This window comes from Delphinapterus leucas, chromosome 13 (genome assembly GCF_059928025.1).
Source record: "Delphinapterus leucas isolate spDelLeu-1000000601 "Yukka" chromosome 13, BTC_Dleu_Yukka2, whole genome shotgun sequence".
In the NCBI taxonomy this organism is placed as follows: Eukaryota; Metazoa; Chordata; class Mammalia; order Artiodactyla; family Monodontidae; genus Delphinapterus; species Delphinapterus leucas.
Genome location: NC_143141.1, coordinates 74,102,828 through 74,123,644, shown reverse-complemented (window position 1 = coordinate 74,123,644; position 20,817 = coordinate 74,102,828). Strand labels below are relative to the sequence as shown.

General features: G+C 40.5%; 2 protein-coding genes across 3 annotated transcripts in view; one reads left to right on the top strand and one right to left on the bottom strand.

Annotated features, from left to right (window-relative positions):
* The window catches only part of HADHA (hydroxyacyl-CoA dehydrogenase trifunctional multienzyme complex subunit alpha), a 53,846-nt gene extending 53,631 nt beyond the window's left edge, over positions 1–215 (bottom strand). Inside the window, exon 1 of the mRNA XM_022574264.3 lies at positions 86–215. Coding sequence (XP_022429972.1) covers positions 86–152 — 67 coding nt within the window. The 5' untranslated portion in view covers positions 153–215. The remainder of the gene's footprint in view (positions 1–85) is intronic.
* A 244-nt stretch (positions 216–459) lies between these two features.
* Positions 460–20,817, top strand: part of HADHB (hydroxyacyl-CoA dehydrogenase trifunctional multienzyme complex subunit beta) — a 38,006-nt gene continuing 17,648 nt past the window's right edge. Inside the window, exons 1-5 of one of the 2 annotated variants that reach the window (XM_022574267.3) lie at positions 460–561; positions 6,407–6,481; positions 6,590–6,634; positions 15,035–15,134; positions 19,871–19,915. In XM_022574267.3, coding sequence (XP_022429975.1) covers positions 6,415–6,481; positions 6,590–6,634; positions 15,035–15,134; positions 19,871–19,915 — 257 coding nt within the window. In that variant the 5' untranslated portion in view covers positions 460–561; positions 6,407–6,414. Of the gene's footprint in view, positions 562–6,406; positions 6,482–6,589; positions 6,635–14,701; positions 14,952–15,034; positions 15,135–19,870; positions 19,916–20,817 lie in introns of those variants that run through there. The other variant, XM_089923373.1, reaches the window with a different exon arrangement.

Below are 20,817 nucleotides of genomic sequence, written 5' to 3'. Positions count from 1 at the left end.
CGATGGGGAGACGAGGCTCCGGGGAAGCTCGGGTCTCCGTAGGAGTTCTGCCCGGGGCTGTTGGGCGCCCTCAACCAGGCCTCACCTGGGCAACGGAGCATCCTGGAGGCAGTGAAGCGGCTGAGGCTGCCAACTGCCCGGGAAGCCACCATCTTGAGCAGGAGAGGACGAAAGTGGAAGGCGCTTCAAGTCGGGGGAGCCAAGCAGAGGACTTTTCTTTCCGTAGCCTGGCTCTGGCCAGGTGCCCGATGTACTGCCTGACTAAAACCGCTATGGCGAGCTGCCGCCGGTTCCTTAACCTCGCCCTTTGCTTCTGGCTAACCGGGCGGAAAGGACACCTTCTCTGCGGGGAGGAAGGAAGGTCAGGGAAGAGAGGGACAGAGTTCTGGATTTTCCAGTCAGGCAGCCGGAGGGCAGCCCGGAAGGCCTGCGAAGCCCGCGGAGCCGGTGGGAAGGTTGAAGGGTCCTTTCTCGGCAGGGCCCGCCCCTTGATCCAGTCGGGTCCCGTCGCTCGGATCCAAACCTTGCTGGCAGCAGGAGTCTGAGCCCACGCGAGCTAAGGTGAGAAGGCGCGTGCCCTCGGCTTTCCGCCTGGCCTTTCCCCGGCGAGGTCTGCACTTCCTTTCCCACCTACTACGCCCGCGGCCTCCTCCTCTCCCTGGGGCTGTGGAGTTCGAGGGAGCGGAAGGAAGCTTCTCAATGGGGCTCTCCCGTACCAGTGCAATTTGGGCAGTAATTTGGCCTAGCCTTCGGTCTGTAGCTCAGAGCAGTGGTGTCGCCTGTGTCTTTTAATTTATCACCGCATGTTAACGAACTGTTGGCTTGTGTTTGTGTCGGTTTAAAGCGCTGGCCTGTGTTCCAGTGTTGTTTCGCCTGCTTTGCCTGGAGCCAGGCCGGCGGCAATGGAGATTCGGTACAGGGCCCGGGGTTTACCCCTTTTATGTTACCGAGGGTGAGTCTCGGTCGTTTGGCTTTTTCGGGACTCGAATGTGGGAGGAGCTGAGACATGCCTGTGTCCCGCTCCGAGATCCAGGGCTCAAGATTATTTTTTAATCCTGAGGGGACCGGTCATTCATCCGGTCATTCATCATGCCCTTCACTTTATCGGTGAAGCCCATGAATCAGGGTGAGTGAGTTTACCCATGGCCACAGGTGGTAGAAATAGGCCTAGAGGTCTGTTAACTTCTAGTCAAGAGCTCTGCGTTGCCTGAAAGCTGTTTTTGTGCTGGAAAGATAGGCTTGAGTCCTGGAATCAAGTGATTGACTACAAAAAGCAATGTTGAGGGCCCTCTAGGCCCTTTCACCATCCTCTCATTTAATCTTCACGATCCCAAAATTGTTATTTACATTTTGTAGATGAAGTTTGGGAGGCTCGGAGATTATGTAAATTTTCTGGTAGGTGGCAGAGCCAGGATTCGGCCATAAATTTAAGTCTCACTGTAAACCAGATTGACTGTTCCGCAGGAGAGGGAGCAGGAAGAGGCAGGGGGAAATGGCAGGGAAGTTGAGACTGAATTGAGGAGTATGGAAAGAAAGAAGAGAGGTTTCTGTTTAAAGTTCAAGTCAAATAGTGAATCCCCCATCACTGTGAACACCTTAAGCAGAAACTGCTTGAGCGGTGATCTCTTAATTTGCAGAAAGGATTCTTGATGACCTCCAAAGGCCCTCCAGCTCATAAGGTTTTTACAGTTCAAAGCTTGCCTCCTGCCCACATAATGCTCTTTCTGCATCTAATTCGGTGTAGCACTTACTGTTTAGATCAAGAGTGGCAAACTTTTTCTGTAAAGGGCCAGATAGTAAAGAGTTTAGGTTTCACAATCCACATTGATCTCCGTCACATATTCCTTGTTTTGTTTTGCTCTACAACTTTTTAAAAATGTAAAATCTGTTGTTAGCTAGAGGCCCATGGGTTGAAGTTTGCCATCCCCTGATTTAGGTCACGCTTTTGGCTCTTGCTTTTTTTGTTTCCTGTATTCTGAGCAAAATCATAAGCTCCATCAAGGGCAGAAATGTTATGCTTCTGTGTCTTACCATCACCCACTAAAATTAATAGCAAACACATGTATAACCCTTACTATGTATCAGGCACTGTTCTAAGTGCCATATATATATATATATGTATATATATATATACACCTCACAACAACCTGTGAAGTAAGTACTTTAATTATCTACAGTTTACAGGTGCATCTTACAGATGAATTATCTACATCTTACTCCTAAAACAGAGAAAGAAATTGGCCTTTGGAGGTCATCAAGAATCCTTTTTGCAAATTAAGTAGCTTGCTTAAGGTCATACAACTAGGGTACAGCCAGGATTTGGATTGGGCGGTTTGCCTTTAGTGTTTGTGCTATTAAGGATATTGTGGACTGTGTCTTAATGATACTGTAATAATGAGCTGTTAGAGCCACTCCATCTTGCTTTCATTACTTGTTTAGCCCCTTCTTCATGTTACTTGCTCCTAGGTTCCTGCAACTTCATGCATCTTTCTATAGTTGCACACCCTACTCAAGCCTACCCAGGCTCCCCAAATCCTTGAGTCAAAATGTATTTCCTAAAGCTTAAAGCAGATGACAATAACTAGGTCATATATTGCTTAGTCCTTCTTTCTTTTGAAATCTGTCTCTACTTTTTATTAATTTTTGATGGGATGTATATTCTATTTAATTTTTTTCCCAGAAACTTCAGGAAGTCTAAAGAAAATAACTATACCAATAACTCCACCACCCAAAGATAACTACTGTTAACATTTGCTTTGTATTTTTCTGGACTTTTAAAATGCATTTGTATGTTTTCATCTATCAAGATACTAGTATATGCAGATTTTCTATAAAACTAGAATTATACTGTACATTAAAAATAAGATGCTCATTGTAAAAAAAATTTTAAGAAGACAGAAGAATATAAAATGAAAGTCCCTCTTTATCTCTTCCATATATAGATTCAGCCTTACGGATTTTCGTCTCTTTCTGTCATAAGATGGAGTCTTACTATATATATATTATTCTGCAGCCTGCTTTTTCATTTAATATATGTTGTGGACATCTTTGCATGTCAGTATATACATGTATGTCATTATGTTTCATTTTTCCTTACAAACTGCTGAACAGTATTCCATGGTATGTTTGTAATATTATAATTTATTTAACCATTTCCTCCTGTGTGCATCTACATCTTGAGTATTTCTATTGGCTAGAGATCTATGATTGCTACATATACAACTTGAATATTTCTGTTGCTTAAAGACCAATAAGAAGAATTACTAGGCTCAGAAATTCACAATTCAGAATCTGAGAGAGAAATAAAAATTGCCTTCCAAAAAGGCCTTACCAATTATACTTTTATCAACTGTATATGGAAGTGCTTAAATAAATCCATTCTCACAAGAATTGTGTGCTAACCATATTTTTAATTTTTGCCACTTAATAACCCCAAAATGACCTTGTTTTAATTTTAAAAAAATTTTATTGTTAGTGAGGTTGAACATTTAAATTTTTATTTATTTGACATTTTTTTTCTTCTGTGAATTGCTCATTTGCTCATTTTTCCTTTTGGTCCTGTTTCAGGAAGGAGCCTTCCAGCTGCAAATAACAGAAAATTAAACTTAAATTGGCTTAATAAAGGGGATTTGTTGACTCACAGAACGGAAAAGCACAGTGGGAGGGTGGGTTTCAGATATGATTCAATCAGGGCTCTAGTTTCTTTTTTCTGAATTTTCAGCTCTGTCCTCCTTTGAGACCAGCTCTACCTTTACACTAGCTTTTATCATGTTTGCAAACTGCTCTAGCCATGCCAAGCCTCAGAAGGAAAGATGTATGTTCCAGAATTCCAGGCAGAAGACTTGAATGTCAGACTGACTAAGACCATCCCTAAATCGATACCAGTGGTCAAGGCCAATACCATGCACGATTATTTTAGGCCTTGGTTGCCTGAACCAAAGAGAATGAGATTATTCTGATTGGTTTAAACCCTGGAGTTGAGCTGGATTCAGTCCCATGTAAACCACATGTGACAACTACATAATGGTGTGAAATGGATATTGGGGTGAAAACCGCAGATTCCATTATAGATTGTTTCTCTTTTTCCTGTAATTTGTAGAAGTTCTTTATGGAGTATGGGGTTTAGCCCTTTGTTTTCCATGTTACAAATACTTTCTCTGAATCTATTGTTTGCCTTTTAACTTTATTTTAGTGTCTTTTGCTATGTAGATATTTTAAATGCTTCTTTAATCAGTTCTTTTAGTTATTCTTTTCCATTATGGCCTCTGGGTTTTATACCATATGTTGGAAGCCTTTCCCCAAGATTATAAAAATATTCTCTGATATATTCTTGTAGTAAGCTAGAAAAATATATATTTAGATTAATGCATCTGTAATTTGTACTTATAAGTGTGAGCTATGGATCTAATTTTTTTTCAAATGGTTAGCCATTTACCCAACAAATCTATTGAGTAATTCACCTTTCTCCCACTTATTTGAAATGTTATCTTTATTACATACTAAATTTTCATACACATGAGTATGCTTCTGAACTTGCTACATCCTGTTCTGTTGATTAGTTTCATTTATTACTGTGCCAGAATTGAACTGTTTAATTACTGGTACTTTATAGAAAGTTTTGATATCTGTTAGAGCAAGGTCCCCCTTTTTTTCAATCAATATTTTCTTGACTAGTTTCATGAATTTTATTTCAAGAGGAACTTTACTTATGGGGGTTTATATTCCAGACTCAAGTGGCATCAAATGTAGCTTCTGGAAAAGTGGTGCCCATCTCATGGGCCAATTTGTGTCTCCCTGGCCAGAGTCCCTTGAGTATACCTAGGCTGGTAAGCCTAGAGGTTGGACTCCTCCATCTCTTTCCAATCCATATATTTGGTAAATGTGATTTTTTTTTTTCTTTTTGGAAGCCACAGGGCATCTCTTTTTAGTCAATGAAGACCTAAGAAAAGTTAAACAAGGCTTTTATATTGGCTGTTGCTGTTTAACAAATTACTCCAAAATTTAGCAGCTTAAAACAGTAAAAATTGATTATCTCATACAGTTTCTGACGGTCAGGGATTTGGGGGCAAATTAGCTGGGTCGTTCTGACTTTGACTTTCTCATGAGGTTGCAGTCAGAATGCTGGCGAGGGCTGTAGTCATCTGAAAGCTTGTCTGTGCTAGAGGATTCACTTCCAAGCTCAGTCACATGGCTGTTGGCAGGAGGTGTCAGTTCCTCATCACCAGAGCCTCTTCATCGGGCTGCTCCTGAGGTGCCAGCTGGCTTCCCCTAGACCGAGTGATCTGAGAGACGGACCAAGACGGGAGCTGCAGGATCTCTTAACAGCCTAATCTCAAAAGTGACATCTCATCATTTCTGATGTATTCTTTTGTTTACACAGACCAACTATGTAAATAAAAATTCAGGGAAGTGGAATTACTGATCAAAAGCTAGGTGCAGTTGCAGTTTTTTACAGTTACAATAATTGCCAAATTGCCCTCCATAGTGATGCATCTGTGGAGGTGCCATCAGTTTACACCCTCAGCAGCAGTATATGAGAGAGCCTGTGTGTGCAGGCTACCACATGATGAATATCAGACCTTTAAGTCAAATATTATACCTCTGTGCCGTTTTAATTTGTATTTCCCTTATGAATGAGGATTGAACATCTTTTCATGTATCTGAGAGCCATTTGTATTGATATTTCTATTTCTGTGAACAGTTTGTTCATATCCTTTGCCAATTTTTTTCTTACTGATTTGTAGGAACTCATTTTTGGGAATTTAGGGAAGTATTTAATATATTTAATATATTTTAATATAGAGGGGTTTATATTTTTATTATTTTGAAATAATATCAAGCTTATAAAAAAGTAGCAAGTGCAGTGTATGAACTTCTTTTTCTTACAGCAGTTAAGATGTGATACTGCACTATCTCTGAATACTTTAGTGTGTATCCCCTTCAAATACAAACATTCCATAAGGCATTCTGCATAATCACAATACAACCATCAAAATCAGGAAGTTCACATTGGTAGCTTCATGATCATGTCCAGCAGGCTCTACTCCTTTGGCCCTAGAGAAAAACATAAACTCTGGAGCTAGACTATCTGGCTTCAAATCACAGCTCTGCCTCTTACTAGTCTTTCAATCCCTGTATGCCTCCGTTTCTCATCTCTTACGAAGGGTGTAAATAATCATGCGTACTTCATAGGTCCTTGTGAGGATTAGATGGGTTACTGCTTAGATTAGTGGTTTGTATACTATGTCAGTGTAGCTATTATATTATTAGAGGAAGGGTAGTTGGTAATAGAGTAAATTTTAAAGTATTTTATAGTAGTCATGGATGAGATATCAGAGATCATAGACTACACTCTAAGCTACAAATTGTTCAAATAACCCAGAAAGTCTTTTTCTTCTCTTTTTAGATTTAAGAATGACTTCCCTCTTGACTTACACTTTAAAATATCTTCCCAGTACATCACAATGGGCCCTCAGATTTTGTAAGTTTCATTTGTACTTTCTTTTTAAGATTAGATTTGGTTGTGTAAGCATCTTGCACAGACATGGAATTGTACTGCTTTTTGTAAACACTTTATTTTGTCTTCCAGCTGTGAGACCTCTGAGCTGTTCCTCCCAGTTACGAGCTGCCGCAGGTACAGTAATTTGTAAAAAAAAAAGAAAGAAAGAAAAGAAAAAAAAAAGTCTGATTTAGAAGTTAGATTCTAGAATCTAAATTTGTGAATTTTGAATAAAAACCAAAACTAGTTTGCTTTTTTTGAGCAACATGAACATCACTGTTGCCTTTAAATTAAAACAATGTAGGACCAATCAGTAACAATAGTACATGGTGTAGGGTGGGCTCGAGGATGTTGACAGGAGGCTGCTTTCTGGGATATGGAGCCTGATGGAGTCACGGAGGTTCCATGAACCTTACTGGTCAGTTTAATCAGCTACTGGCTGTCAGTCCTAGAGATGATTAGCGTACAAACACTCTGGAGACTGCTGTGGAGCCAAAAGGTAACTTTTCAAACTTTCAGTGACAGGCTTCTCTGTTAATGAATATCCTCTTAGTCCATGTGCAAGAGGATGCGTGCGTGAAATAGGTGTGACTGTGGAACCAGTTAATAACAGAAGGTTGTTCAGTCAGTATGAAATGAAAAAGGAAGGAAATTTGTTGATTTTACATGGTCTTTTAGACCCTTGGTAAAGACTTCTTCACTGTTGAATACATACTTTTGCAGAACCTACTGTAGGTATGTATCTTCACTGGCCAGCGCTAAAAATCCCCAGACAGGTTCTCCTTGCCTGGGTCCTGTATTGACTATGACTTTTGATTTTGGTTTTATTATGGTGTTTCTACTTGAATAATAGCTTAATAGAAAAAGCGTCTTACTAGGATTCAGAAGACCTCTGCTCTGTTCCAGTTCTACTTCTTTCTGGGCAGTTTGGCCTTGAACCGATCACTTTACTTCCCTGTGCTTTAGTTTCTTTATCTAAAAAAGAATAATAATTTTAGTCTTGTTAACCTCAAGTAGTTATGAAGATATTTCACAGCACTTTGAAAACTGTAAGCTCAATATAAGTACAAGGTAGGAATTCCCTGGAGGTCCAGTGGTTAGGACTCTGTGCTTCCACTGCAGGGGGTATGGGTTCGATCTCTGGTTGGGGAATTAAGATCCCGCATATCACGTGGCTCGGCCAAAAAAAAAAAAAAATATATATATATATATATATGTACAAGATGATATTTTTATATTGTTTTACATAAGTATATTATCAGGGGTCTGTTGCCTAATCTCACCTAGAAAAGTTTCACGTTGTCATGTCACAAATATATTTTCTGTGGCCTCTAAATTCTAATTAGAATATAGATTTGTATAGGCTCACAAAGAATAATTCCTTTCTATCTCATTTCACCTTTTCCCTAATTCTAATGTTCACCCAGGACTTTGCAGTCAGACAGATAGATCTGATTCTTTGCCAACCAGAAGAAGGTCACATTGCATACCAACAGAGGGAAGGCATTTTTCTGGCACATAGAGTATTCTTTTTCATATTGCTCTTAAAGTGTTTTGTGTTTCTGTCTCCCCAACTATGTTGTGAGCCCTTCTGAGACTTAAGCCTTTTAGAGTCCCTGGTGTCTAACACTGTCCTAGCAATTTCTGTTAACGTTGATGGTGATAGTGGTGCAAGAGGGCACATGATAAGACAAAGGAATGTAACCAGCTGATTTGAGGGGAGGGAGTGGGAATGTACCCATGCTGAACAGGTTTTAGGTTGCAATAATTTTGTAACTAGTTCCTCTTGAATTGCATGTGAATATGCTTGACGGTGCTGTTAGGATGAAGGAATTAGAATAGAGGGATACAGGTTTATTGATGTTTGCAGTCATCAGATTGACTGGAAATGTGTCTGATGGAAATTTTGACTTATTCAATGGCTATATATACTATGCATCTTCCTTGACTTACAATAGGGTTACATCCTGACAAATCCATCATAAGTTGAAAATATTGTAAGTCAGGACTTCCCTGGTGGCACAGTGGTTAAGAATCCGCCTGCCAATGCAGGGGACGTGGGTTTGATCCTTGGTCCGGGAAGATCCCACCTGCCGCAGAGCAACTAAGCCTGTGCGCCACAACTACTGAGCCTGTGCTCTAGAGCCCGCAAACCACGACTACTGAGCCCGTGTGCCACAACTACTGAAGCCCATGCACCTACAACCTGTGCTCTGCAACAAGAGAAGCCACTGCAACGAGAAGCCTGCGCACCACAACAAAGAGTAGCCCCCACTTGTCACAACTAGAGAAACGCCCATGCTCAGCAACGAAGACCCAATGCAGCCAAAAATAAATAAATAAATGAATAAGTTTGTTAAAAAAAAAAGAATATATTGTAAGTCAAAAATGCATTTAGTACATCTAATCTACCAAACATCATAGCTTAGCCTAGCCTACCTTAAACATGCTCAGAACACATTGGGCAAAATCATCTAACACAGGCCTATTTTATAATAAAGTATTGAATGTCATGTAATTTATTGAATGTTGTACTGAAAGTGAAAAACAGAATGGTTGTATGAGTATAGAATGGTTGTAAGTGTATTGGTTGTTTACCCCTGTGATTGTGTGACTGACTGGGAGCTATGGCTCACTGCTGCCCAGCATCATGAGAGAGTATCATACCACTTACTGCTAGCCTGGGAAAAAAATGAAAATTCAGAATTCAAAGTATGGTTTCTACTGAATGTGTATTGCTTTTGCACCATCCTAAAGTTAAAAATTCATAAGTTGAACCATGGAAAGTCAAGGACCATCTGTTTATCTATATATCTATATCCACAGACATACATATATATAAAACAATGGTATAATACATGGCATGTCTTCTCTCTGCTTTGATTGATTTTTTTTTAAATGAAAGGTTTTTTTGTTTATTTATTTATTTATTGTTGGCTGCGTTGGGTCTTCGTTACTGTGCGCGGGCTTTCTCTAGTTGCGGTGAGCGAGGACTACTCTTCGTTGCGGTGCATGGGCTTCTCATTGCAGTGGCTTCTCGTTGCGGAGCACGGGCTCTAGGCACGTGGGCTTCAGTAATTGTGGCACGCGGGCTTAGTTGCTCCGTGGCATGTGGGATCTTCCCGGACCAGGGCTCAAACCTGTGTACCCTGCATTGGCAGGTGGATTCTTAATCACTGTGCCACCAGGGAAGCCCTGATTTTTTTTTTTTTTTTTTGGCTGCGTTGGGTCTTCGTTGCTGTGCATGGGCTTTTCTCTGGATGCGGCGAGTGGGGGCTAGTCTTCATTGCAGCGCACAGGCTTCTCATTCTGGTGGCTTCTCGTTGCGGAGCACAGGCTCTAGGCACATGGGCTTCAGTAGTTGTGGCATGCGGGCTCAGTAGTTGTGGGTCACGGGCTCTAAGCACAGGCCCAGTAGTTGTGGCACATGGGCTTAGTTGCTCCGTGGCATGTGGAATCTTCCTGGGCCAGGAATCGAACCTGTGTCCCCTGCATTGGCAGGCGGATTCTTAACCACTGCGCCACGAGGGAAGCCCTCTGCTTTGATTTTAATTATGTATGTGAAATACAGAATGTATATGTCAGCCATAGAATACTAGGTTTGGAGTTGGGAGGAGTGCTTGAGGTAATCTAATCTAGCTCCCATATTTGCAACTAAGAAATTTTTGGCAGAGCAGGGACTAGCACCCAGATATTTTAACCCCCTATTCAGATTCTTATAGTACATTGCTACTGAGTGCGCATAGCACTGTGGAATATATAAAAAAGAGCCTTTGAGAAAATTCTGAAGTGATTAGGAGCCAGTGTGCACATGAAACAGAATTAGAGTCCTTTGGGTGACTGTTCAATATATAATGAATATTATTTTTAAATGTGACTTCCAGTATTACTTTAATTACTTTATAATATGCTAAATTGTTTGGCCAATTTTTGCCCCATAGGTTGCCCTAGAAGTTAAGAGGCAGGAACTACAGGTGGCTGTAGTTATCAGGGAAGGCTTTATTTAGGAGGTGGAATGTGAACTAGGCCTTAAGAGTAGGTAAGGATTAGATGGACAGAAAGGAGCCACTCAGATGGGAGGGTGTATGAATGAAGGCAAGGGGTGTGCAATGAAGTCAAGGCTGTGAGGGACTGGGGGCTTGCTCATCTTGCTACATGTTGAGAAGTGGCGGAGAACGTTTTTGGATCATTCAGTTGGAACCAAGTAAAGCAAGGAATTTGTTAGAAGAGTTAGGAATTTGAATTTTATCTGAAAGTGTGTAAAAGGAACCATGCGGTCAGTTCTTAAAAAGTGGAATGATGTGATGGTATGTCATCTGACTTTTCCTCTCATCACTTTATTCTGTCCAAGGTCAGTCACAAGTAATCTGCAGATCTTCAAACTTAGCAGCCTTTTTTCAGTCCTCATTCTCCTTGAGTGTTGAAATATTTGACCATCCTCTGCTCCTTGATACTCTCCTGCCTTTGCTTTCATGTACTGTTTTCTCCTCAGTCTCCTACTACCTCTCAAGTTTACCCTCTGTCCCACATTTTCTCTCTGCCCTCTAAATGTAGGGAGATCATAAAACCAAGTGTCTTTTATTGTGAGTAAGGGGCCCACTCAAGTTAAGGATAAGAGGGCTTGAATACTACAGGTAGGGAGGTATTAGGAACCAAGCAGCTCTAGGGGCAGCCACTTTGTCTCAGTCATGGCCACATGGTGTGTCACTTTCCTGGCCTTCCTGCTTCTCTTTATATATATTCTTCTTCACTCCTCTTGCTGACTTCTTTGCTCGCTCAGGGTTTTTGCTGCCCCATAACTCTGCCTTAAAAATAATTTCCGTTTATTATCACCCTGGTTCTTCCTCATGGCATTTTTTCAGCTTCAACTAATTGGTATTTTTCTCCATGCTTTGCTTAGATTCCTGTGAGAGAGAATCAGATGCAGCTTATCACTTGTAGGTAGATGACGTGGGTTACTGGTTGGCCACTCTATGGATTGACTTCAGGTAGTCAGGTAGTACCCACCCTGAATCTAACCAGCTTTGGGTGTGGGCTTAGGGACATGACGTCTATGATTGCCCCTTTGCAGGGACTCTAAGCAGGGCAGCTCCATTTAGAGGGGGCTATGGGTGAGCAGGCACTGCAAAATATGTCTCTGCTTTTCTTCTTTTTTTTTTGAGGGTAGAAAGCGAGATTTATTGAGTACACTGCGAGGGAGCAGCGGGCGAGACCAAGAGGGGGTCTTCCCTGGGGGAAGAGAAACTGGGCTTCTTTTTGGTCTCTTTTGGTCACCCTTGGGTTAATGTTCTACCCATATGGTGGTTAGGGCTGCGTATGTCATAGCTCAATCTTCCTGGTATACCAACTGCTTGCGACTGTTGGTAATTTCCATTGGGGGAGGGTGTGATTGTCTTATCTTGAAAGGACCTCCCCAACCTAAGATGGCTGTTGTATTGTTAAGCTCCATATTTCCCACCAACAGATCAGCAAAGTCAAATCACTGACATCTGGGTGACAATATCATCTCATGCTACTTGTGCTGAGAAGGGGCGATGTGGGGTCCCAGTTGGCTTTGCTGATCAGCTATGGGGCTGTGTGTGAATAGAAATTTGGGGAGGCCTGTTCAAGAGTAGTCAACTATATTGATTCTAGGGGTTGGAATCCTTGTCTTGTCACCATTTGTAGCTTGATGGAATGAAATCGTTTTTGTAGTGACTCACTTGAAGTACCTGGAAATGTTGGTGGATCAGGATGGACGGTCCTCAAGGGAAGATGGAAAGAGAAGGGGAATCTCACAGCATGCCTGGATTCGCCAAGCCGCTGCTGCCGACTGCACCAGGCATTGGAAGTGAGGAGTACCAAGGCTAGGGCCAAAGGACATTGCCACCCGATTAGGCAGGGACGGTTGGTCGGTATGGGACTGGGTTTTAGGTCCGCTGAAGAGTCGCCTTGGCCAGGATACGCAGTCCCCGGTCTCCAGAGACCTCAGACCATCGGCAGTGTTGAAGAGGAGAAAAGACCATTTCCAGAATGTACCCCTTAGGGCGAGAGCAAGTTGGAGTCTCGTCCTGGAGGCCTTTGGGTTCCACCAAGGAGTAGACATGGCCATTTGCCCTGAGTCAGCAGGCCGATCGCTACCTGTTGGAAGACGGATCAGAAAAGGCAGAGAGAGGAGAGAGCAGTCTGATCCCTGTACTGGCCTTCAAAATGCCCACAGAGTGTGACGATGGGGCTGGCAACATGGGTGGTAAAAGAATTTACCAAGCCAGAAGTGAGGGTAGAAAGCGAGATTTATTGAGTACAACGTAAGGGAGTGGCAGGCAAGACCAAGGGGGCATCTGCCTCTTCTGTATTCTAAAATGCATATATATCATGGCTCTCCCAGCTACACCTCACTTCTCTTTGGAGCTTTAGTTTTGCATTTCTAGCTCTCTGTCAAATGTACATATCCACCTGGGTGTCTCTCCATCACCTCAGAGTTAGCATGTTTAAAATTGAGGTCACTTTTCTTCCAAAACCAGTTCTTACTCTGTGTAGAATAACTAGGTTTTCTTAGTCTCTAAGCTTCCTTTATAATCCTGTTTTCCTTTCTTTCCATATCTGATTGGTCACCAAAATACATAGTCTTCCTTTATAAAATCTCTTGTATTGGTCCCTTCCTTTCCATTCACAATGATACTGCCTTTATTTTGGCCATTAGCACCACATGCTTGTTTTTGCTACAGTCTCCTTGATAATCTCCACGTGCCTTTATCTCCTTCACCAACCAATTAGAGCTGCGAGGAGAATCTTTGTACCCCATTTTATCATGACTCTTAGCTTTCACTACTATTTTCTTAAAGTTGGTTGTAGATATTTATCATAAGTAGCTCTCTGTGACATAAGTGGTTGTGGTAAGGTGATTGTTAAAATTTTATTCCCAATTCTTTAGGATTTTTCTCTATCTCTGGTAATGAAGGAATGGTGATAGGAGATGAATTTCAACATTAACAGCAATAAGAAAAGAATGAGACACATGTAGGTACACAAACACAGAGATCTTCCAGCTATATTGTTAAGTCAGAAAAGTAAACATAATACACAAGTGTGTGCATGTACATGCATAAAAAGAAAAAAAGTGGTAAAGTATATACACCAAATTAGCAGTATCTACCTCTGGGAAGGAAATTACATGGCAGCAGAGGACATAAAGAGGGAACTTTAGTTTTACTCTCCATATTTTAGTTATGTTTATCTTTCTCTTCTTTTAACCACCAGGATATGTTCATGTTTTTATTTTTTAATTAAAACATTAGAGAAAGGTTGCTCTCTTTTTTTAAAATTTATTTTATATATTTATTTTTGGCTGCGTTGGGTCTTTGTTGCTGCACACGGGCTTTCTCTAGTTGTGGCGAGCGGGGGCTACTCTTCGTTGTGGTGCACAGGCTTCTTATTGCAGAGCACGGGCTTCAGTAGTTGCGGCTCGCGGGCTGTAGGCGTGTGGGCTCAGTAGTTGTGGTGCACGGGCTTAGTTGCTTCGCGGCATGTGGGATCTTCCCGGGCCAGGGCTCGAACCCGTGTCCCATGCATTGGCAGGCGGATTCCTAACCACTGCGCCACCAGGGAAGCCCCAAGGTTGCTCTTTTGATGTTAGAAAATAACTAGACAAATTGAGCCAGAATTCAGGAAGCATTCTGGGTTTTTGTAGAATGGCAGTAGTCACCAACCAAATGCCTTTATTTCTACATAGAAAAGCAAGAATATTAAGCTATATGAAGACTAAACGATATCAGTCATTGTAACTTCTAATATTAAGGGCAGACTTAATTGGTTGCTTTCAGTGGAATAGATTGTCAAACATTTGATTAAAAAAAACCCAAAAGGGCTTCCCTGGTGGCGCAGTGGTTGAGAGTCCGCCTGCCGATGCAGGGGACACGGGTTCGTGCCCCGGTCCGGGAAGATCCCACATGCCGCAGAGCGGCTGGGCCCGTGAGCCATGGCCGCTGAGCCTGCGCATCCGGAGCCTGTGCTCCGCAACGGGAGAGGCCACAACAGTGAGAGGCCAGAGTACCGCAAAAAAAAAAAAAAAAAAAAAAAAACCAAAAACAATTTGTTAATGGCATAAACAACCTTATCATTAGGTATAATCTCTGTATTTAAATATTTTTTGGAAATTTGTAAATGCTAGTTAATTTCTTAATCTTTTTTTTTTTTTAGTTGAAGTGGTTTGGTAAATGATAAATGCAACTTGGCATTGAATGATACAATTCTTCTTAGAATGTCTGTCTTTAAAAATGTAAAAAGTCATTTGACTTCATATATTTTATTTTATTTTTTTAAGATTTTTTTGATGTGGACCATTTTTAAAGTGTTTATCGAATTTGTTAACAATACTGCTTCTGTTTTATGTTTTTGTGTTTTTTTTGTCCCCGAGGTATGTGGGATCGTAGCTCCCTGACAGGGATCCAACCCGCACCCCCTGCATTGGAAGGTGAAATCTTAACCACTGGACTGCTAGGGAAATCCCTGACTTCATATATTTTAGTTAATTGTTCTTTGAACTTTCTCTTAAAGCTGTCCAGGCGAAATCGAAGCAAACCTTAGCCAAACCCAACATGAGGAACATTGTGGTGGTAGATGGTGTCCGCACTCCATTTTTGCTGTCAGGCACTTCGTAAGTATGAAATGATTTTGCTACATGTTCTTTCTTTCTGTCTTTTTCTTTTTTCTCTCCAGCTGTATTGAGGTGTGGTTAACAAATAATAACTGTATATATATACATATTCAAAAAACTATATATATATATATATATATATATATGTATATACATTATGGAATGATTACCACAGTTGAGTTAATTAACACATCCATCACCCCATGTACTTTATTTATTCCTTTTTTTAAGGCACTTTCAAAAGGGATCTTTGTCAGTGTAACCCAGTAGGTAATACTATTGCTAGTGGACTAATATATGAAAAACATTTTCATGAAATTAATACAGAATAAGTCAAGCCAGTGGTGAAATAATGACAAAATTTGTTTTTTATCCATTCTGCTGAGTAAGCCTCATGTAGTGTTAGACTGAACCAGTCATATTTTAAACACCTAGTGTGGGACCAGACAGTTTGCTTCTAACAGAGATATCCTTTCCTCATCTGAAGAGAAGTACTGTACGTTGTTTCTGTGCCTCTTCAGAAGTTTGAATATGGAGGATGTGGGCCCATGGGCATTCTGAAGGGCCTTTAATCTGTGGCTTTGGTTTCCTGGAAATTGTCAGAATTGGAGTTGATGGACTGGTCCAAACCCTGGTACAGCACAACCCCAAATAAATGGAATAAGAATGATCCTAGACCAGCCCCCAGGTTCCCCAGAACCAAACTGCTATTCTCCCTAGACTTTTCTCCTCCTTTCTTGTCCCCAAGTGAGGCCCAGGCTGTCCAAAAGTTGACGATGGACTTTGGGAACTAGGTGCAAACTAAATGAAACATTGGTTCTATTCTGTTTAGATTGTTCTATTGTTTGTATTTTGAAGTAACAGTTACTAACTGAAAAATATTGCTAGGGAATGCCAGGCATCTGCTAAAAATAACGAGACCTTTCTGTACTAATATGGGAAGATCTTGAAGATATGTTAGGTGTAAAAAGCGAGGTTCAGAGCAGTGTGTATAATGGCACCATTTGTGGAAGATACAGACCTGTGTGTGTGTATGTGTGCACGCGCATACGTACACAAACGATAAACATTCATTTTTAAACGATGGTTTAGAACCTAGAGAGTATTTTTCTTATATAAGTGAATGCTGGTGAAGTTTCTTCATTCTCCCTCTTCTCTCAATATAGTATTATAACTTTCCTGTACTGACACAACAGCAGTAAGAGTAAGAATCTGAAGCTTTAGCGGCAGGGAAGTGATAAGAGGGGATCCTCCCTGTACTCAGCAGTAACACGGTAGGAAAAGAAAGTTCCATCAAGAGAAGAAAGTTCTTGGCTAGGAAGGGCTGTTTGTATACTGTGTAGAAGTTTGATTCCAACTGTTTTACTAGCTGTTAAAAAAAATACAAACACGCTCAACTATATTTACTTACATTATTTAAACATTTGCTTTGATAATTGGTATTTGCGTGAAGTTTGAGATATTCAGCACATTAGCATAGGGTTTATTCCTTTTGTTGTGTTTTATTATTGTGTTTTAGTTTAATTTAGGATCCTAATTGAGAAAGAAGATAAAGTTCATGAGTAATTTAGTGACACAGAGAAGAGCATTGAGTAACGTAAGAAAATATAATTAATAGAGAAGAAAGAATAAAAATTTTAAGGTAATATTCATGTACAGAACAAAAGTGACCAAAAAATAATATAGAAGGAAGAATTTATAAAGAAGACAAATAGTTAAGTCATATTGTTAATCTTATGATTGAGGTGACAAATGAGTCTTCTATAATAGAAGATCATTTTCTAGGTAGAAAAAGATCTTTTCCTGTTTAATTTGAAGAAGGTTTGCTTTCAACTTGAGTGATATTTGAAAGACCAAGTTTTTCTTAGAGGCAGGAAGCACTTTGGAAGCACTCTTAGGAGCACACTGCAGCAGTGACATTTGGGAGTCTGTCAGGCATCCTGGTAGAGAGGGGTATAGGAGCATGAGAATAAAGATTGTAAAATGCTGAATAATTATGGTTCAGACATTTTAAAATTGACACACAACTTTTTCCCAAGTTATTCTGCTCTAAATTTGAGGGAACTGGTTTTACCTATGAAAGATTTTTAAAACTACCGATGATTCTTCTGTGATTCAGAGTAAAAATAAAAACATTTTTGGATTTTTTAGGTTTTAATTTTTAGGAATTTAAAGAATGAATATTCTTATTTAATCCAATGGTTAAATCTTTGACTTAAAAATAAAGGGCAGTTGTTGAGAGTCCGCCTGCCGATGCAGGGGACACGGGTTTGTGCCCCGGGCCGGGAAGATCCCACATGCCGCGGAGCGGCTGGGCCCGTGAGCCATGGCTGCTGAGCCTGCACGTCCGGAGCCTGTGTTCCACAACGGGAGAGGCCACAACAGTGAGAGGCCCGCGTACCGCGCAAAAAAATAAATAAATAAAATAAAGGGAATTTATTTTTTAAATTTAAATAGACAAACAGAGTTCACATCCACATCTTGGTTTCTAAATACCCATTCTTCAGTAGAAGGAACCAGGCTTCCTAGAAGAATGACTAGGTCTGGGCCAAAAAAAAATACAAGATGCACCTGGAGCATTTTGGAGTGCCAGAAAGTAAAGAAGTGCTTAAAAAAAATAGGGCTTCCCTGGTGGCGCAGTGGTTGAGAGTCTTCCTGCAAATGTAGGGGACACGGGTTCGAGCCCTGGTCTGGGAGGATCCCACATGCCATGGAGCAGCTAGCCCCGTGAGCTACAACTAATGAGCCTGTGTGTCTGGAGCCTGTGCTCCGCAACAAGAGAGGCTGCGATAGTGAGAGAGAGGCCCGCGCACTGCAATGAAGAGTAGCCGCCGCTTGCCACAACTAGAGAAAGCCCTCGCACAGAAACGAAGACCCAACGCAGCCAAAAATAAAAATTAATTAATTAATTAATTTTAAAAAAAATGGAGCATGTCAATAGGACACAGGACCGGGAATCCCCTGGCAGTCCAGTGGTTAGGACTTGGTGCTTCCGTTGCCAGGGGCCCAGGTTCAATCCCTGGTCAGGCAACTAAGATCCTGCAAGCCATGCGGCTCCGCCAAAAAAAAAAAAAAAATAGAGACAGGACCAACCTAAAATAACTTTCAATGACAAAACCTGGAACAATTTAATTAATAAGTTATCATGGTATTATACCATAACCCAAAGAATACATCAGATATCTATGAGTTCAATCTGATATAAATAAATGATTGAATAAAAAATAAAAGAGAAAGGACAAATCTTTCTTAAAGAATAATTTCAATTAATACATGCAGAAGGAATGAGGAAAATAAATAAATAAATCACCATTAGAACACCACAGGAATAATTGCTGCAACCAGGATCTACGAATGAATGCTAAAATTAGTGGGTGAGAAATATTAAGAAGAAACAAGTTATTTGCATAGCCTCAACTCTCTCCCCTCAAGCATTTATTAACTACTGTGATGATTTTAACATGTGTCCATAATTTCTTTGTTACTTTTTCCACTAGGAAGTAGAGCTTAATTCTTCTCCTCTTGAGTAAGGGCCAGAGTAGTGACTCATTTCTAACAAATTGAGTTCAGAAAGGGAAAAAGAGTGAAGAAAACCATACTTTAACCAAGTGATCAAGTTAACATCACCAGTAATAAGTCATGTTGCTATCACGTACACTCTGATAAGAAGCAGTGGGAAGCGCACTTTACCTCTGTGATACACTTCCCTCATATCCATAACCCTAGTCTTCCAAGTGTCAAGGTCAAGAAAGATAAGGAAATACTGAGAAACTTCACTGATTGGAGGAGATTAAGGAAGCATGACAACAAAATGCATAGAAGCATGACAAAAAAATGCATAGATTAAGGAAGCATGACAACAAAATGCATAATACCCTTTTACTGGAACAGACCAGTAAAAGGGCATTAGTGGAAAAACTGGTGAGGTCCAGATAAAGTTAGTAGCTTAGTGAATTGTATTGTGCCAGTATTAATTTCTTAGTTTTGACAAGTACATCATGGTTATGTAAGATTAGCTTTAGAGGAAGCAGGGTAAAGGGTATACAGGAACTCTGTTTTATCTTTCCAATTCTTTGTAAACCTCAAATTACTTCAAAACAAAATTTTCTTAAAAGTCCTAATATATTGCTCATGTCCCTTGAGGCATCACAAAATAAATAATGAATTTTTAAAAAATAAAATAAAGGAGGGCTTCCCTGGTGGCATAGTGGTTGAGAGTCCACCTGCCGATGCAGGGGACGCGGGTTCGTGCCCCGGTCTGGGAAGATCCCACATGCCGTGGAGCGGCTGGGCCCGTGAGCCATGGCCGCTGAGCCTGCACGTCCGGAGCCTGTGTTTCGCCAACGGGAGAGGCCACAACAGTGAGAGGCCCGCGTACCGCAAAAAAAATAAAAATAAATAAAATAAAATAAAGGAGAACTTAAAAGGTGGGGTTTAAATAAAAATATTTTATTAAATAAAATATTAAATGTTAAATATTTAACATGTGTCATGCTGAACAATACGACAGTAGGCAAGATTCTTGTTCGCTTCTTAGCCAGCTCTAAAGGAGTCAAGGCTTGCCAGACTTTTAAGGCTGACAAATAGCAAAGTCACACTATTTCTTCATTTGGAATGATGTTAAGTGCATTTATAGCATCATATGTTAGATTATTTCTTTAGGTATTTCAAACAGAATGAAAAACATTTTTTATTAAAGCTCTAGGCTTTTGGTTTAAACTATTTTCTTTCCCCAGATATAAAGACCTGATGCCACATGATTTGGCTAGAGCAGCGCTTTCGTAAGTAAATGCAGTTTCATTTTAGTTCTTCATTAAAAGTACTCTTCTTCAGTTTTTACACTTGAAATAGCATGCTTAATGGAATTTCCATATCTAAGATATGTTAACTTTTATGTGGTGAGAAAAAACAGTAGATTTTATCAGATTCATTTATTCTTCGTTTTAGCCATATGTGCTACACAAATTCAAGCAGCTGGTGGATGTCAGCGACCTTTATTTTGTAGGCGTGACTATTTCTTGGCATGACAGTATTCCTTAATGAGTACTCTAGCTAGCTGCCGGTTGTAAACAATGTGGGGCTAGATTGATCAGGCTAGTCAATACAATACATATATTTGATGATTATCTTAGAAACTTCATACTGTACGAGGATAGCTGAACAAATAATGCAAATACAGATGCAGAACCTGTGTATACAGAGGAGCAACTGTACTCTGCCATTTCATTTAACGGACACGAGCATCCTCAGATTTTGGTATCCCTGGGGGGATGGGGATGTGGTTATTTATCTAGAAAAAAGCCTAGAATGAGCCCTGAAGGTTCCTGTGCAAACCAAATAAAAATGTAAAATTAGATGTGGTTGCATGAGATTCAGATGGAAGAATAATTTGATGAGAGTCAACATGTAAGGCATTATCATTCATTGATGCTTTGCCTGTGTGTCCTTAAGCAGCTACAGGTCTTTCATAGTTTGAAAAAACCCTTCTTTGCACCTTTTTGCCCATCTTGTTCTGTTTGTCCTCTTCCTGCCAGCCTCTAAGAATGAATGAAAGCAGCAGTTGCTTTTCTTTTCTGACTATCCATTTATTCTCCTTAATCCCATAATTGCTTCCATTCCCATTGCTCTACAGTAACTACTTTGGAAGCTTCTCTTAATAATGACTGTGTAATCACTAAACGCA